The sequence below is a fragment of the Desmodus rotundus genome, chromosome 4 (genome assembly GCF_022682495.2).
Source record: "Desmodus rotundus isolate HL8 chromosome 4, HLdesRot8A.1, whole genome shotgun sequence".
Lineage (NCBI taxonomy): Eukaryota > Metazoa > Chordata > Mammalia > Chiroptera > Phyllostomidae > Desmodus > Desmodus rotundus.
In genome coordinates this window covers 74709488-74726503 of record NC_071390.1, presented here as the reverse complement: position 1 = coordinate 74726503, position 17016 = coordinate 74709488, and the positions used below count along the sequence as shown (strand labels likewise).

Sequence of the window (17016 nt, the reverse complement as noted above, 5' to 3'; positions counted from 1 at the left end):
CCCTTTCAAAGGTGATTTTAGTTTTGGGAAAAGCCAGAAGTCATAGGCCACCAAATCTGGGCTATAGGGGGATTTGGCTAAGTTAACTAGGTGATTTGATGTTTCACCAGAAAACCACAGGAGACGTGATGCATGAGTGGGCGTGTTGTCATGATGAAGCTGCCAATCACCAGTTGCCTATAGCTGTGGCCTTCTGAATCATCTGAATAGTTTCCACAGAGGAATGTTCAAGCTTCATGCAAAATTGAATGCAGAATTGTTCTACTCAGTCATTTTGAATGTGGTGGCCACATAGTATACATTCTCACTTAACCAATTCTGCTGCCCCCACTGACTAGTACAGTGAAGTCGTCGTTGTTCATGCATGCATATTCCCGTCCACTCTCCTTGGCTGCCAGGTAACATCAATGTTACACAAACCGTTCTCATTATATTAACAATGACTGAACTTTTTCTGGACAGACCTCATATACATGTGACTGACTTCCCAGCTGGGTCTCACAGAAGCATCCTGTGTCAGTGGGCAGTAGGAGGTCAGTCAGTAGACAGGACAACAAACTACCCAAGTATGAGAAAATATAATCAGCCACTGGTCATACCTCCCACCCTCTACGCCACTGATCCCCAACCTTTTTGGCACCATGGACTGGTTTTATGGAAGACAATTTTTCCACAGACCAGGGGTGGGGATAATGGTTTCGGGATGATGCAAGCATCTTAACATTCAAGCTCACCTCCTGGTGAGCAGCCCAGTCCTGACAGGCCCAGCTTGGTACTTGTCTGGGGCCCACCGGTTGTAGGCCCCTGCCCTACACTTTTAGTTTCTACCAGCTCTCTGGGGCCCTTAGGCAACCTGAATCAAAGATAATAATGAGGTATAAAAAGGGAAGTATTTGTTTATACACCCTGGTTTGTGACTATACAACTTGTATCTGTGTCTGTTATTAGGCCTGACAGATCTATAAGAAGAAGATTAATAAATGTGATTGAACTTTCCTGCATGGAAAAAATATTCTAATCAAAATCAGAAGTCAGACTTCAGGAAAATACTTGTAAAATGTATTACTTGGGACTAATTTTCTTACTATTAACAAGGAAGTTACTCATGTATTTAAACATCAAGAGAAAAAATGAGCAAAAAGCAACATTTAAGGGAAGGAAAACTTAAACATCATTGTAAAAAAATTAACAAGATTGGTGATTTTAAAATTCAAAGGGGATGTTAAGTTGCTACAAGGAATGATACGAATATATGTTGTTGTAACCTTATATATACCCTTTCGGCACTTCCATTTGTAATTGTTTTATAGATGCTTTCACAAGTCCACATAAAATGTCTTGTATGTAATAGTACAGAAGTGGTTTTTGCAGTATTCAGGAAGAAGGATTGGCATTTAGGTTGTTTCCAGGGGGGAAGTTTCCTATCAGTTCTAGTTAAATAAATTATGGTCCATCCATATAGTGGATACAATGCAGCTGTTGTAAAAATTGTAGTAGAAGTGTCACTATGGAAAGATCTACAGACTATATCAAGTGAACCAAGGGATAAAGTTCTAGGGATAAAGCTCTGTGTGTTGCACAGTAGAATACTATATGTGCATTTAAATGTATATAAACATGTATATTTAATACAGGCTGCTTATGAGGACTGGGATTTTTTTGTTTTCATACTGTTTCATACTTGTTTTCATGCAAGTTTCATCCCTGAACTTGTATTTTATGTACCATATTTTACGATATATAATGAGCGCACACAATTTGGCCCAAACTTTCAGGAAAAAAATTTTTCATTTTAAATTTTCAATTCATTTATTTATGTTTAGAAACAAAACCAATTATAGTATTCAGGGTATTATTTTGCATGCAAATACTGTTAATTGCTTTCTAGAGTTACATTTTTAATGCATAAGCATAAAAGAATTAAAAACATTTATATAGATATGGAATTAGTACTACATGTGTATAAATGCGCATCCTTATTTTTCCCTAAAAGATTTGGGTAAAATGGTGTGCATTATACATGGCAAAATATGGTATTTAAGAAAAACGTTAAATTTAATAAAATACTTAACCCAAATTCATTGATTATAGGGTTGGAAGAGAACTTGATATTTTTATGGCAGCTGGTAATATCACAAACTATCAAAATCTTCCTATGTGCAGACTAAATCAAAGCTTATTTTGAGCAACTGTTACGCTAGACATTATACTAAACGTTTTATCTCTATTTATCTTACTTAAATCTCCAACCAACCCTGTCAGGTAGATTCTGTTTTTCTCTTATTGGAGGAAATAAATTTAGAAGATTGAATGAAGGAGCTTGCCAAGAGACTCAAACTCCAGAACCTGTGCTTTCAAGCCTTACACTGTCTGTACTACTGTTTGAAAGGGGTCTGGAGGTTCATTTAAAAAGGTTGACGAAGGACCAGGTTTGAATCTGTGTCAGTTTCATCAGCTAAAAATGGAGCTAAATCTCTACCTTTCTTTGAAAAGATCATATTTGTATGAAAGTACTGAATAGATTAAAAATCAGCAAAATATTTTTCATCCATACCCTGCTTTGTTCATACAAATTCAAATGTTTTTAACCATTTTCTTTTGAATCTCCTCAGTAAAATGCAAACTTTAACAGTTTTAGTCGACTTTTGGAATTTTTTTGTATACTTTAACTCTCAATTTCAATGTAGTACTTTTTCTTAAGTTGAAAAAAATTAAATTTAACGAATGAACAAAAACCTCTTTAGAAGACTATACATTCTGTTTGCTATATTTTTAATATATAAACTTACCTATTTTTCCCTCTTTTTAGGAACACCATCTTCAACGGGCTATTTCAGCACAGCAAGTGTATGGCGAGAAGAGGGATAATATGGTTATACCTGTCCCAGAGGCAGAAAGTAATATTGCTTACTATGAGTCTATTTATCCTGGAGAATTTAAGATGCCAAAGCAGCTCATTCACATACAGCGTAAGTAACTACTCTCTTAGTAATTATATTTTCTATATCTATCATCTTTCTGTGTCTAACTCTTGACAGATTTCTATCTGTTCAAGGTCATTTTCAGTACACATTTCGTTGACCAGCATGGAAGAAATGAGCATTATTAGAGCCCATTTTCAACTTCTAAAATTGTGCGTGAGATTTTTGCCTGACAAAAAAAGATAGCATTTTATTCTAGGTTTTTGGTTTCATCTCAGCATGGAATCTTATGTTACTTTAGACAAATAAGATAAAGAATATGCCTCAGATATAGAAACGGGTTTCTTACTGTTCAGAAATGGTAATGTTAACAGTCTTAAAGAACTTCTTAATGTTAGCAGTCAGCAAACTTTCTGTAAGGTTCAGATAGTAAATATTTTAGGCTTTGTGAGTCATTTTAGTCATTTGTCACAAGTACTTAGCTCTGCTGTTTAAGGCACAGTCAACAATAGATAATATACAAACAAATGGGCATGGCTGTGTTCTCATAAAACTTTATTGACAAAAAAGATGGCAACCCAGTATTGGCCCATGGGCCATGTTTGCCAACCCTTGATCTGTATTTCTACTAATTTTTTTAGTTTTAGTGCTCTAACTGGTAACTTGTTTCTCTTGGTAGTGATAAGTTCTTCATTAGAAATGATGTTATGGTAGCTATCATATATAATGCTGAACAGCTGAGGGCTTGTACATTTAAGAGTACATGTATATTTCATTGTCTCAATCCCTTAGGTTGACAACTTAAAAATATAGTTGAAAAGTTAACAAGGTAAAATTGCCACAACTTTCATTGTTTTCTTATTGACATTTATAACTAAGGTTTTTTCCAGGAGCCTTTCTAGACATTTTTCAGGACAATACAAATCTATTTTGTTTCTATTGTTCTTTCTAAGGACATACAGAATCTAGTTTTTAACTCATTAACTACTTTCTAACTCATTTAATTTTTTCTCCATATAAGCAAGTTTCCGTTCTGAATTTTAAACATTTATTATTTCTTAAATGTGAAAACCAAAAGTAAACATGGTGGCCATATTGGATCTTATCAGAACTATATTGGCATTTGATTTTTTTAAACTTTTTAGTTTATTAATCCTCTCATGAAAAATCTGCACAATCACTGTAAATAAAGTCACTGAAAAATATGTATTCCTACTTTTTACCAGCACCACCATTGGCTTTTGCAGTCTCTTTGACTTTCTTCATTCCGTTCTTGTGTTTTTTTACTGTTTTTTTTTTTTTAAGAATTTTGTGTCATCACATAGAGTACACAATTAGTTCGTTTTTCTTCCTTTTTTTTTTTAAGTTGATTTTTAGTGGGAGAGAGAAACATCAATTTTGTTGTTCCACTTATTTATGCATTCATTGGTTGCTGCTTGTATATGCCCCGACCGGAGGTGGAACCCACAACCTCGGCATTATTTGGACAATGCTTTAACCAACTAAGCTACGCAGCCAGGGCTTTTTGCTGTTTACTTGACGTCGTCTTTTCATACAGGCCATGTCTGGAAGGTCTATGTTTGGATTCATTTTTCTTTGCATAATCCAGGGAATCATAAATCATGCCAAAGCCAGTTGTTTTGCCACCACCAAAATGGGTTATGAATCCGAATACAAAGATGACATGGTGTGGCCATGTACATTTTAGCTAGTTTTTCCCAACTTTTTGTCATAGTTCCCAGGGTGAATGACATCGATGACCATTTGTTTCCTCTGAAGTAGTTTGTTGGTCATGAACTTCCTTGTCTGGATAGTTATTGTGTTGTTTATGATGGCAGCCCATCTTCAAGTAGTCAGTGAGGAAAAGAGCTATCTCATGTCTATTTCATTATGTTTTATACCTGAAACCATCATAGTCAGAGTGAATATACCTGATTCCCTTCTTGAGTCTGGAGTGCCTTTTGCTTCACCAAGTCTTGATTCATAACATTTCAGGTCCTAGTTATTCCCTCAGAGATAGTTCTGGAGGCTGCAAGTCCAAGATCCGGGTGCCTGCGTGGTCTGGTGAGGAGGGCTGCCTTCCAGACCATAGACTTCTTGTATCCTCACATGGTGGAAGGGAGCATTTGATATTTTTAATGTGTGATTTTTTTTTTTTATCTTTAATTCTGACTTGTACCTGACTTTATTGATTTCCTTCAGAAAAAAATGATAGTTAATTTCATTCTACTAAAGTTGACTTTGAGGTGAACCAAAGAAGTGTGTTTTCTTGCACACTCACATGTTTCATTACATATAAGTCACAGACACAAACATTCTATAGAAATTTAACCAACTCTAGAACCTAAAAGTTGGTTCTCCGGAAAATCATATCAGGTAAAAGTTGTAAATCTGATCTTCTATATTGATTTATTAAAGCCACATTGTATTCTGTAGCCACAAGCTCTATTACCTTCCAGATGCATGCTTTTAGGTTTAAGTAGGATTGAGTAAGATAAAATTACATTAATCAATTTACATTAGCATTACTATCAGAAAAAAATTGCATGTTTTACAAATATAAACTGTTTATCAATATCTAAATTCCACAACACATTTTACTGGTAACTAATGAGTTAAATTCTGGTCAGAAAAGTCAAAAGGTACTAAATTTATAAAGGAATTGACTTTGCTGACATTGTAATCAAATAATAGTAATAAAGTGGCAGTGTGATTGTAGTTTATTTGGAAAGAAAAATTTTAATCAGTACAACTTTGAAGAGTATGGTCTTTGGAAAGAAAGTCAAATGCATTTTTTTCGATTGGTAGGATCATGTGATTTTTCTTCTTTAGCCTGTTGATAACGGTAGGTTACACTGTTGATATTCAAATACACAAACCAGCCTTACACACCTAGAATAAATCCCACTTGGATATGGTGTATTATTTTTTTTATACATTGTTGGGTGGGATTTGTAAAATTTTATTAAGCAATTTGTTCTTACTCTGTTTCCTGGAAAAGATAGTGTGAAATTGATGTTAATTTAAAAATTGACATTGGCTTTTAATATACTATAACGAATAAGAAGCTAATTATAGAATAAATTTCTGCAAAGTGAACATTGCATCTTGACTGCTAGGTGGTCTAGTAAATTGCCTCAAATTACATATATGGAGTGGTTCGTTTCAATTCCCCAAATTTCTGTTATTTGAAGCTCTTAAACAAGTGACATAAACTGTTTTTTTGAGTTTTAAAGATGATAATTAGTATGTCCCCCAAAAAGCAATGACCAGACATGTTAGAATTACTGTGTATTGCATTCCCCTCCTCACCCCCAGAGTATTATTTTCCATGTAAACAGCTATAAATCTACTTTTGCTGTACCCTGTATTACTATATTTATAGGCTCTGGGAGTCTTGTGGCTAAAAAAAAAATGTTTATTTTAGCCAAGCATTTTCTGATGTATTCATTACATGTTATCTGGTAACATTTCATTCAACATTAGTTTAGACATTCTCAACTCTATTCTTTTCTTCAACTGGCTTAGGAAAGAGATCATCCTAGTCAGAGCTCTGAAGAAAGAAACCCATATAAAAATCATTATCTCCTTCTTTATTTCCAGACTTTGGGTACCTTCTAAGCTATTTTCCTGAGTATTATTCATCATTTCCTGATCCAAAGAGTCTTAATGTTTTTTTCTCTTTAGATTGGTGACCTGTAAAGCTTCTAGATTATACAGCTAGGTCTTCTCCTTTCCTATTTATACTGGAAGAAAGGACAAAACAGTTCTGACCAGAAGACTGTTCTCTCTCCCTCTTCCCCATGCACTTGGGTTTCAAAGCTCTGCTGTTAATCCTCAAAGGAAACATTTTTTTTAAAGGTCTTGATATATATTTATATATGTATATGTGTATGTATAGTTACAGATACATGCATTTCTAGTTCTGTCCACTGGAAGGGCCAAGAAGCAAAAGTTTTCAGCCACAATGAGCACACCTAGCACCTATTTTTTAATCCATTCCCTACTAAATGGAACCAAGACTGTGGAGAAATGGCTGATGCAGGGCTGGGGCAGGGTAGGTACAAGATGAACCTGGAATATCTTGTCATGCCAGAAATTAAGCTCTCACAGGGACATAGGAATTTCCATTGGCTAATTCTGGGACAATCTAAACAAGGGAATATATAAGTACAATGATGAATTATAAGCCATTGAAAAAGTAGGAATTCTTTAGTCCAAAGTGATGATAAACAGATGAGTAGTGGAGAAGAGTACCTCTCATGCTTTTACAGGCGAGTGCCAAGTGCTGAATGTGAAGAGAGGATTGGAGTTGGGGAATTATTTTCACAATCACCATGATGATTGGATCACATATGAATCATCAATGTGTGCTCAATATAAGATGAAATTTGGATGAGGCACAGGATATTAAGCTCTCCCACAAACTGCTTTATTAGTTACAAGGATGGGAAAAAATACAGTGAAATAATCAGGCAATTTCTTGACTGGTAATAAAATTTATCATCACTTATGATGAACAGATGAACATTATGTGCCTCTAGATGTGATATCCTGAGGAAGATAAGAAAGTTGAGTATGTAGTATGCCAGCCAACAGTGCCTAAACTAATTAACAATGGGAAAAAATCAGGCACAAATGAGGAATGTGATGATAATAAATAAAAATAAAATAATATCCTGGGAAGAGGGATATTTTCTTTAAAAATATCAGTGTCTTAAAAGACAAAGCATGGGGGTATAAAGTAGAGCATAGGGGATATAATCAATAATATTGTAATAACTGTATGGTGCAAGGTGCGTACTAGACTTTTTTGGGGGGACCACTATAACTTAAGAAAAATGTCTAACTACTATGCTATATACCTGAAACTAATATAAAATATTATTGAGTGTCAACTGTGATTGAAAATCATTTTTTATTAAAGACAAAGAAAGGCTGTAGAAAGGTTCCATATTACAGTTGGCTATAGTGACAACAAGGAAAATAATACCTAATCCTAGACTGGTCCTATGCTGGAGGGCGAGAACATTATAAATGATTAGATTAGCTGACAAATTGGAATATAGACAGGAGGTTACATTGTATGAATGTAAATTTATGAAGTTAATGACTGTACTGTGATTATATAAAGTAATCTATTAGGAAATATACTCTGAAGTATATTTTGCAGTAAGGAACAATGTATATTACTCTGATGGCTCAAAAAATAAAGTGTGTGTGTGTGGAGAGAGAGTGCTTGCACACATGCAAATGATAAAAATATTTTAACAGTGGGTGAATTTGGGTAAAAAAATTTTCACGTATTCTCGTAGTAGTAGTATTTTGCAGCTTCTAGAAGTTTAAACTTAATTATAAATTAAAATATCTTTAAAAGTAGATCCACATACAGCTTACTTTTTTATTGCCTATCAGATATATATGTATCCTGTCTTTATGCCCTCATTCTGAAAGAATGCATATTCTCCTTTTTGCCTGCCTCCACATCCCACTATACATACATTCCTCCTGCATTATTCTTCTGGTACTACTTTCTGACAGGAAAAATCTATTGCATGAGCCACAGAGCTTTATCAACAAAAGATTTTTTTTTCTTTTTTTTTAATTTTATTTTACTTATTTTTCAAGAGAGGGGAAGTGAGGGAGAAGGAGAGAGCAAAAAACATTGATCTGAGAGAAAAACAGTAATCACTTGCCTCTTGTCTGTCCTCCAACCAGAGACCAAACTGGCAACCCTGGCAGGTGTCCTGACCAGGAATGGAACTAGCAACCTTTTGCTTTGTGGGATGTCACCCAACCGACCTAGCCACCCCATGGTGATGGCTAAAAAAGAGTTTCAGAACTTTCAAATGCAGGTTTCTCCATTTACTCTCCCAAAGTACATTCAGAGAAGTTCCTTGTCTGGTTAGCCAGTGATAGCTTTGTTGTCTTAAGTCAAAGGCAAAGATGTCAAATACCTGCCATTCCATAGTAAATATCACTATTGTGGAGTCTTTTCTGCTGCTCAGAATTTATTCCAGGAGTTTTGCAAGTAGTCATTGAGAGTTACTACTTGAGTTGATACCTATTTACCATTCCTGTTCTGAGAAATTTCTCCTCAACCTTGGCTAATGTGTCTTTCATAATCAGGGATTATATTCTGTTCCTAATCCACATTTTGTGCCATTTCATGGACCCAAATATTATTTCATTATTTGCTTTTTGTATTTTAAAAATACTTCCTGGAGTGGTAGGCATACTTACCTGTATATAGTTAGTGTGAGCCACAATAATGGCATTTTTTACATAAACATTTATATACATTTCATCTCTATCACTGGACTCTTAAATCTGAGTGCAAGTACCATGGCTTGTACCACTTGATTTAGAATATTCAATTTATGGGTATGGTATTCTTTCTGCTTAGGTTTATTTTCTATTGCATTTTCTCCATATGTACATTATACTTCATTTTGTTTAACCACACGCATATCTTTGTCTCTATTAAATATTTTTAAAGGAGTCAGCTTCTACAGTATGGCTCCCATTATTTAATAATTATTGGCTAGCTAGGTCTCATTCTAGTTGTCAGTTCTTAATTACAAGAGGCAACACATTGGCCTAATTCTCTCCATAGCCTGTTTTCTACTTGGAACATAGTAATGTGGCCCAGAAAATTTGAAGACACTCTTATTTCTAGGACCATGATAAATATATCTTTATCAGCTGTGGTTGAACTGTTAATTAGAATTACAGGTTTCGCTGAAGCTAAATTACACTTTAATCATTGCCTGTAATTTGATTTTGGTCAAATGAAGTCCCAAAGTGAATTTTTTTAATGCTAACTTTTTTCTGTAGTTTCAGTATTTTATATGTGATCAAAATTTGGCTCTCTTTATATAAAATTTAAAATCTTAGATGTATTTGTACCAAGTAAAAGAATAGCTTCCTGCAGAGGCTAGAGCAATCTGACTCTCAGATACTTGTTAATTTCACTAGAAAACACACTCAGATCCCTAGTATGGGAATTTTCCTTTCCTGTCTTGATTCTGCTGCCCGATATGTTGGATGTGACTTGACATTGATGATAAAATGTATGATAGAAGTATGTCAAATGTATTTTGATAATGTAAAAGTAAATTGGTATTAGGTGAGCTTGGTTAGTTTTTATGAATAATTAAGCTTTGTAAATGTGATTTGGTCTAAGGAAAAATCAACTTTATAGTGAAGGATGCAGAAGTAATGTATAAATGAGACCCTAAAAATATGTAAAATATGCCCTTAAGAAGGCAGGACATTTGCCAGTTGGTCTCTACCAGTTTATCAGTTTGGTTTTCTGAATTATCTACATCACCACTCTTTAATAGAACTTTTAATATGAGGGAAATGTTCTATAATCTTTCCCGTCTAGTACAGCACTAGCCACATGTCACTATTTGTGGCTTGAAATGTGGCCTATGTGACTGAGGTACTGAAATTTAATTAATTTAAATTTAATTAGACACACGTGGCTAGTGGTTACCCTATTTAACAACACAAATATGGATTATCCTGGTTAGAGACAAGAAAAACAAGTGTTTTTAATCCAACAAAGTTTTAATCTACTTTGAGATATCTAAAAGGTCTGTTTACATAGCAATAACAAATAATTAGATCATGAAAAATCATTGGGCCTGTGGTTGCAAGAAACATGAATGCAAAGATGTTAACATATATATGCCGGTGTGGCTTAGTTGGTTGGAGCATCATCCCATAACCAAAAGGTTAGGAGTTTGATTCTCAGTCAGGGCACGTACCTAAGTTGTAGGCTCCATCTCTTGTCCTGGCGCATACCATCCCTGGTTTGGGCATGTACTCTTTCTCTCTCTCTCTCTCTCTCTCTCTCTCTCTCTCTCTCTCTCTCTCTCTCTCTCTCTCTCTCTTCCTCTCTCTGTAAAAGCAATGAAAAAATATCCTCGGACGAGGGGGAAAATTTTTTTAAAGATGTGTTAACATATAGGTTTTTATGAGGGAGTCTTAATATTCATTTACTTTAATTAAGAATGTTATAGAAGTGTGATATGGGTCAAAATAGAAAATGAAACAGTGGTATAATATATTGTTTTTATTTTTCAATTAGTTTACATTCAATATTATTTTATATTAGTTTCAGGTATAGAGCACAGTGGTTAGACAAATATAATTTACAAAGTGGTCCCTGGTTAAGTCTAGTATCCACCTGGCACCATACATAGTTGTTACAATACAGGGTGGGGCAAAAGTAGGTTTACAGTTTGAGTATGTGAAACAGGTTATTCTTGTATTATTTATTAATTATTGAATTATCCATATAAAAACTGTAAACCTACTTTTGCCCTACCCTGTATTTTTGACTATATTCCCTGTGCTGTACTTCATAGGAGTAGATGTCAGGTTGGGTTTTGAAAAGAATAAATAGTCATCATATATTGGGCAGGCAGAAAACAACTAATGTAAAATTTGAAGACATGAAATAGCTTCCTGTATAAGAGATGAAATTTAATGTTGCTAGGTTATATAATATGGTACTAATGAGACTGTACAAAGTAGATCAAAAAGGGCCTCATAATTGTAAGGATTTGGATTCTAAGGTGATGGGAAGTTGGAGGAATTTAAGCAAGAGAAAGATGTGAGGCAAGTTATGATATAAAACTACTTAATACTATATCTTGGTCAGCCTTCCCTCATGGTGATAAGTAATTAAATGACATTTGATAATATAGAGCAGTGGTTCTTGCCCCTTTTTTCAAATATTGACAAATATAGGAAACACCTCACATTTCTGTCACCATGACAGTGAGTCTCATGAGTACACAAATACGTAATTGGGCACAAACCTCTTCAGCCCAGAGTGCACTCACTGAGTGATGATTATTACAGCTCTTGGCAGTGGCTTCTAATTAACACCTCAGATCAACTCTACTCCGTAAGCTTTTGGTAAAGTAGTTAAGGCATTTATAAAATGGAACTTTAAATATTCCAGAAACAATCTTATTTTAAAAATCATATCTTTTTAGATTATATCAAACCATATTGAAATTGCTGATAATTTATCAGGTTTTAAACTATAAAACTTTCACATAGTTCAAGCCAATACTTTTTATAATCTCTGTGTTCTTAATAATGGACTTCTAGTTTATTTGCTTTTGGGAGTGGGGCCACATCCATTGTCTTTTATCACATATCTATATTAACAGTAAAGATAATCTCATTTCTTTGAACTTTAAATGTGGGGAACATCTGTAAGCTTAGATTATATATCTGAAAACAAAATCAAAAAACTTTCTTATTTCTTTAGAAAGTCTAGGTCATGTTTTTATCTGGACATCTGTTAGAAGGTTTGTCAGTGGAGTCACACAGTAAATGATTGCTTATGGTTTCTTCTGTTAGCTTTTAGTTTGGATGCTGAGCAGCCTGACTATGATTTGGATTCTGAAGATGAAATATTTGTGAATAAATTAAAAAAGAAAATGGACGTTTGCCCATTACAATTTGAGGAGATGATTGACCGTCTAGAAAAAGGCAGTGGTCAGCAGGTACAACTTCAATGTATATATAAAAAGTGTTTGTGTATATTTATATGGAAATAGTATTGGGTTGGCCAGAAAGTCTGTTCTGTTTTTTCCATAAAATAAGATACACATTTTTCTTTTTTCACCAATAACTTTATTGATTTGGATATTTTGAGTATGTTGGCTGTCTCCTGTATGGTATAACATTGATTGTTCTCAGTTAATGTCTCAGTTTGATTGCTGTCCACCTCAACTGGTCTACCTGACTGTCAAGCATCATTCAGCAAGAAATCTCCAGCATGAAACTTTGCAGACCACTTTTGACATAATCAGTCACAGCATCTTCTCCATATACTGCACAAATCTTTTTTTGCATTTCTTGCATTTTTACCTTTCTTGAAATAATAAAGTGTAATATGCCTAAAATGTTGTATATTTTCTTCCAGCTTCAATATCAAAATGTCTACACAAAAATTCACCAATTTTGATTTTTTTAAATGCATACTGATATGACAGCTGTCACAATATGGTCTAACAAAATTGTTTCAAATGAAGTTAAGCTAAGTGCTACTACAGCCAGCTTATGGAAAAAAAACAAATGAACTTTTTGGCCAATCCAGTACAGTGTTGGGGAGGGGTAAGTGAGCAAAGCAGGCTTGTGAGTCAGTGAGCATTAAGTCTTACCCTGTCTCTTCCCACTATAACCTGTATAATTTTGAGCAAGATATTTAAATTTCTCTGTGCCTCAATTTTCCCATCTGTAAAATAGAGCTGGTAGATATCACAGGATTGTAGTGAAAATTAAAAATAAAACAATATATAAAGCCTCTAGCTCCATGACTAATGTATCTAAGGTATTCTATGTGTTTGCTATTGTAAATACTGTTATGTTGATGTCATTTAAATTTGGAAGTACCTTTGAAGCTTATATATGTCTTATATGAAAATGACATAATAATTTTACATTTAGCCAGTCAGTCTGCAGGAAGCCAAATTACTGCTAAAAGAAGACGACGAATTAATTAGAGAAGTATATGAATACTGGATTAAAAAGAGAAAAAGCTGTCGAGGGCCATCTCTTATCCCATCAGTAAAACAAGAGAAACGAGATGGTTCCAGCACAAATGATCCTTATGTGGCTTTTAGAAGACGCACTGAAAAAATGCAGACTCGAAAAGTAAGTGAATTGAGGAAATTTTGTAATCATTTTTTATGTAAGAAAAACTATTTATAGCTATGAATACCTCAGTATCTGGAGGCCGTGTTTTGTGCTCAAATAGACTTTCTATACTGTAAAATGAAAAATATTAATTTTAAATTGGTATATTTTAATGTTCAACCATTTAAAATCATATACAGAATTGATTTCCTAGTGATCCATGCCCCCTTTTGGTGTTCTTCTAGCCCTTCAAATACATATATTTTTATATACATTAGTATCTATGTACAGAATGCCACTAACTAGAATTCTTATTTCAACTTTATATTTGCAGAATCGCAAAAATGATGAAGCCTCTTATGAAAAAATGCTCAAGCTGCGTCGAGATCTAAGTCGAGCTGTTACTATTCTAGAGATGATAAAAAGAAGAGAAAAGAGTAAAAGGGAACTATTGCACTTAACACTGGAAATTATGGAAAAGAGGTACAGTACATTTTAATAGCATTAGAAAGTATGGTACTATTAGCATTTTGTATACTGCATTAATTTATTTCCTAAGCAGTTATCTTTAACTCCAGAAATACCTTCTTTTAAGTGTGTGGCACGATAAACTTTGTATAATTTTACGCATATGTCTCTATTCATTTTCTTTCAAAGTGATTGCGTTCAGTAAAATTAAAATATGCTAGGTATTTTCACTTTGAAATCTTACTCTTTTGTCCTTATGTGAGTGTTTGCAGAGCTATAAGAAAGAACATTTGTTAATGTAAAGTTTTTATTTTATAGGGGAGAGGGTAAGGCCTATGATTTTAACACTCAAATCACCCATTCAGCGAGGTACACAATTAAAACTTGGAAGTCTTGGTCCCTTATCACTTAGTTCCTATCCCCGCCCCCCAAAAAACACGATTAAATTTCTTATATTCAGTTCAGAAAAATTAGTTTTATAGCACAGGCAATTCAAATTAGCAGAAAGTTCCTCAGCATCATTTCAAGCATTAATTTCAACATCTCCAGCAAATCTTTCACCAAAATTTCTAAGTTAACGTTCAAACCTTTGGTGGTTTTTCTTTTGTTTTGTTTTTTTTCACAGTCATCTATTTATGGTGCCAAGATAAAGGTATAAGCCAAAAAGTGAAAGGAAGAAACAAAGGGAATTATGTTATCTTTAATTTTAATAAGCATTCACCATTAATCCTACCTTAACTATAATTTTACCAAGTCTAATCAATGTTTATAATTAATAGTCATAAGGGTGTAAGTACTTACAGAACTAACTTTTTAAACTCTCTTTTTTTAATTTCAGGTACAGTTTGGGTGACTACAATGGAGAGATTATGTCTGAGGTTATGGCACAGAGACAGCCAGTGAAACCTACTTATGCCATCCCCATCATCCCTATTTCTAATAGCAGTCAGTTTAAACATCAGGAAGCAGTGGATGTGAAAGAATTTAAAATTAATAAGGTGATACAAAGTTTTGTGATTATAATAGCTGATAATGGAGTAGTATTTTATCATTAGAATCAAAGTGAAACATAAAATTATATATAAACTCTACCATGAAATATGCTGCAAAGCCAGCTTTTGATTCAAATCATGCCTGTTGATACAACAGTAGAGCTTGTAAATAATAATTAATTTTGTAATTAACTTTTCCCAAAACACCATAATGCCATAAACTGTGTAAAACTTGATGGAAATATTTAGCATATTTACATAATTATGATACTTGCCATGATCTTTTCCTTCCCAACAAATACCATTTTTGCCTCTAATCTTTTTTACCTTTTTTCCTACATATCAAATCCTGGCCTCTGCCATCCCTGCCATACATATTTCTAACTCAGTCAAAGTTGCCTGTATAGTTTATCCTTGCGTTTCCCCTGTTTAATAAGTTAATATCCTTATCCCCTAAAGCTGCTCAAAATTCACCACTCCAGAATGCCCTCATTGTTTAGCTAGTAATAAATCTTTACTACTATTTATTTCCATAACACCTTAGCATTATGGCTTTATTTTCCACTGTGTTAATAGTAATCTGAAGTCTGCTCTGTACATATGTCAAGTTATTTTCATTATTTTTCCCCATATTGATTTCTTAATTCTTTAGAATAAAGACTAAATACCCATTTTTTTGTTCTCTTCTAGTATTTTTATTTTTTTTAATCCTCACCCGAGGATATGTTTATTGAGAGAGAGAGAGAGAGAGAGAGATGAAGAGAGGGAGGGATAGAGAAACATTGATGTGAGGAACATCAATCAGTTGCTTCTTGTACATGCCCAACCAGGGATTGAAGCTGCAACCATTTGGTGTACTGGATGACACTCCTAACCAACTGACCCCACCCAACCAGGGCAATATTTTTATAGAAAATTAAAATGAAACAGGAGCCAGCAGTAAATACTAATTGCATTTATAGGGTTTCAGAAGCTGTATGACTTTTATTCTTTTCCTTTAATTGAAATAAAATATTTTATCAGATTGTGTTTTAAGTTGTAGGAGCATATTCATGTTTTCGCAGAGACTAACCAACTCTAAGACTTTATAATACAAGATGACAAAACATGAGAGTTTTGTATCTCTTATGAATATGAATGCCTTTATTATAACAGTAAACTTCTTTTTAAAACTTCCCTAAAACTGTGTGTGTTCAATGTAATTTCCTAATGTTTGATTAATTCATGACTTTATTGTAGCAAGATAAAGCTGATCTTATCCGACCTAAACGTAAATATGAAAAGAAGCCTAAAGTCTTACCATCGTCTGCTACTGCTCCTCCTCCTCAACAGACGGGTCCTGCTGCACTGCCGGTCTTTAATGCTAAAGATTTAAATCAGTATGATTTCCCCAGCTCAGATGAAGAACCTCTCTCCCAGGTAAATATAAGAATTTTTCCATGAATATAGAGGAAGAATGTAAAAAGTCAAATGGTTTGACTCACTACATTTTATTTAAAGGTTTTGTCTGGTTCTTCGGAAGCCGAGGAAGAAAATGATCCAGATGGTCCCTTTGCTTTCCGTAGGAAAGCGGGCTGTCAGTACTATGCTGTAAGTTTCAGGCTCTCTTTTTGAATCACAAACTGTCTACCTTTAACTGACCAAATAAAATAATTTGGATTTTTTTTTAAGCCTCACTTAGACCAGACTGGCAACTGGCCTTGGACAAGTCCTAAAGACGGAGGAATAGGGGATGTGCGATATAGATACTGCTTAACTACCCTCACCGTACCCCAAAGATGTATTGGATTTGCACGAAGACGGGTTGGACGTGGTGGAAGGTAAAGTATTTCTGTATCCTAAGCATAGGGATATTTTCCACAGTAGGGTAATTGAATTTAAAATTTAAATTGAGGTAATCCTTCTCAACAGTTCATTTGTTCCCATTTGCTTTTCTTGACTGATATTTTTGTCTTGCTACCTGGTTC

General features: G+C 34.2%; 1 protein-coding gene and 1 pseudogene across 6 annotated transcripts in view; one reads left to right on the top strand and one right to left on the bottom strand.

Moving 5' to 3' along the window:
• Positions 1–17016, top strand: part of EPC1 (enhancer of polycomb homolog 1) — a 107617-nt gene that overhangs the window by 72872 nt on the left and 17729 nt on the right. For 5 of the 6 annotated variants that reach the window (XR_008426746.2, XM_024574877.3, XM_024574874.3 and 2 more), the window contains exons 2-9: positions 2810–2969; positions 12309–12454; positions 13401–13607; positions 13924–14072; positions 14896–15055; positions 16289–16468; positions 16550–16639; positions 16721–16869. Coding sequence is in view for 5 of the 6 variants with exons in the window: in XM_024574877.3 (XP_024430645.1) it covers positions 2810–2969; positions 12309–12454; positions 13401–13607; positions 13924–14072; positions 14896–15055; positions 16289–16468; positions 16550–16639; positions 16721–16869 (1241 nt within the window). In the remaining variant the exon portion in view is untranslated. Of the gene's footprint in view, positions 1–110; positions 399–2809; positions 2970–12308; positions 12455–13400; positions 13608–13923; positions 14073–14895; positions 15056–16288; positions 16469–16549; positions 16640–16720; positions 16870–17016 lie in introns of all 6 variants that reach the window. The other variant, XM_053923325.1, reaches the window with a different exon arrangement.
• Positions 3473–10731, bottom strand: LOC112317684 (small ribosomal subunit protein eS24 pseudogene; annotated as a pseudogene).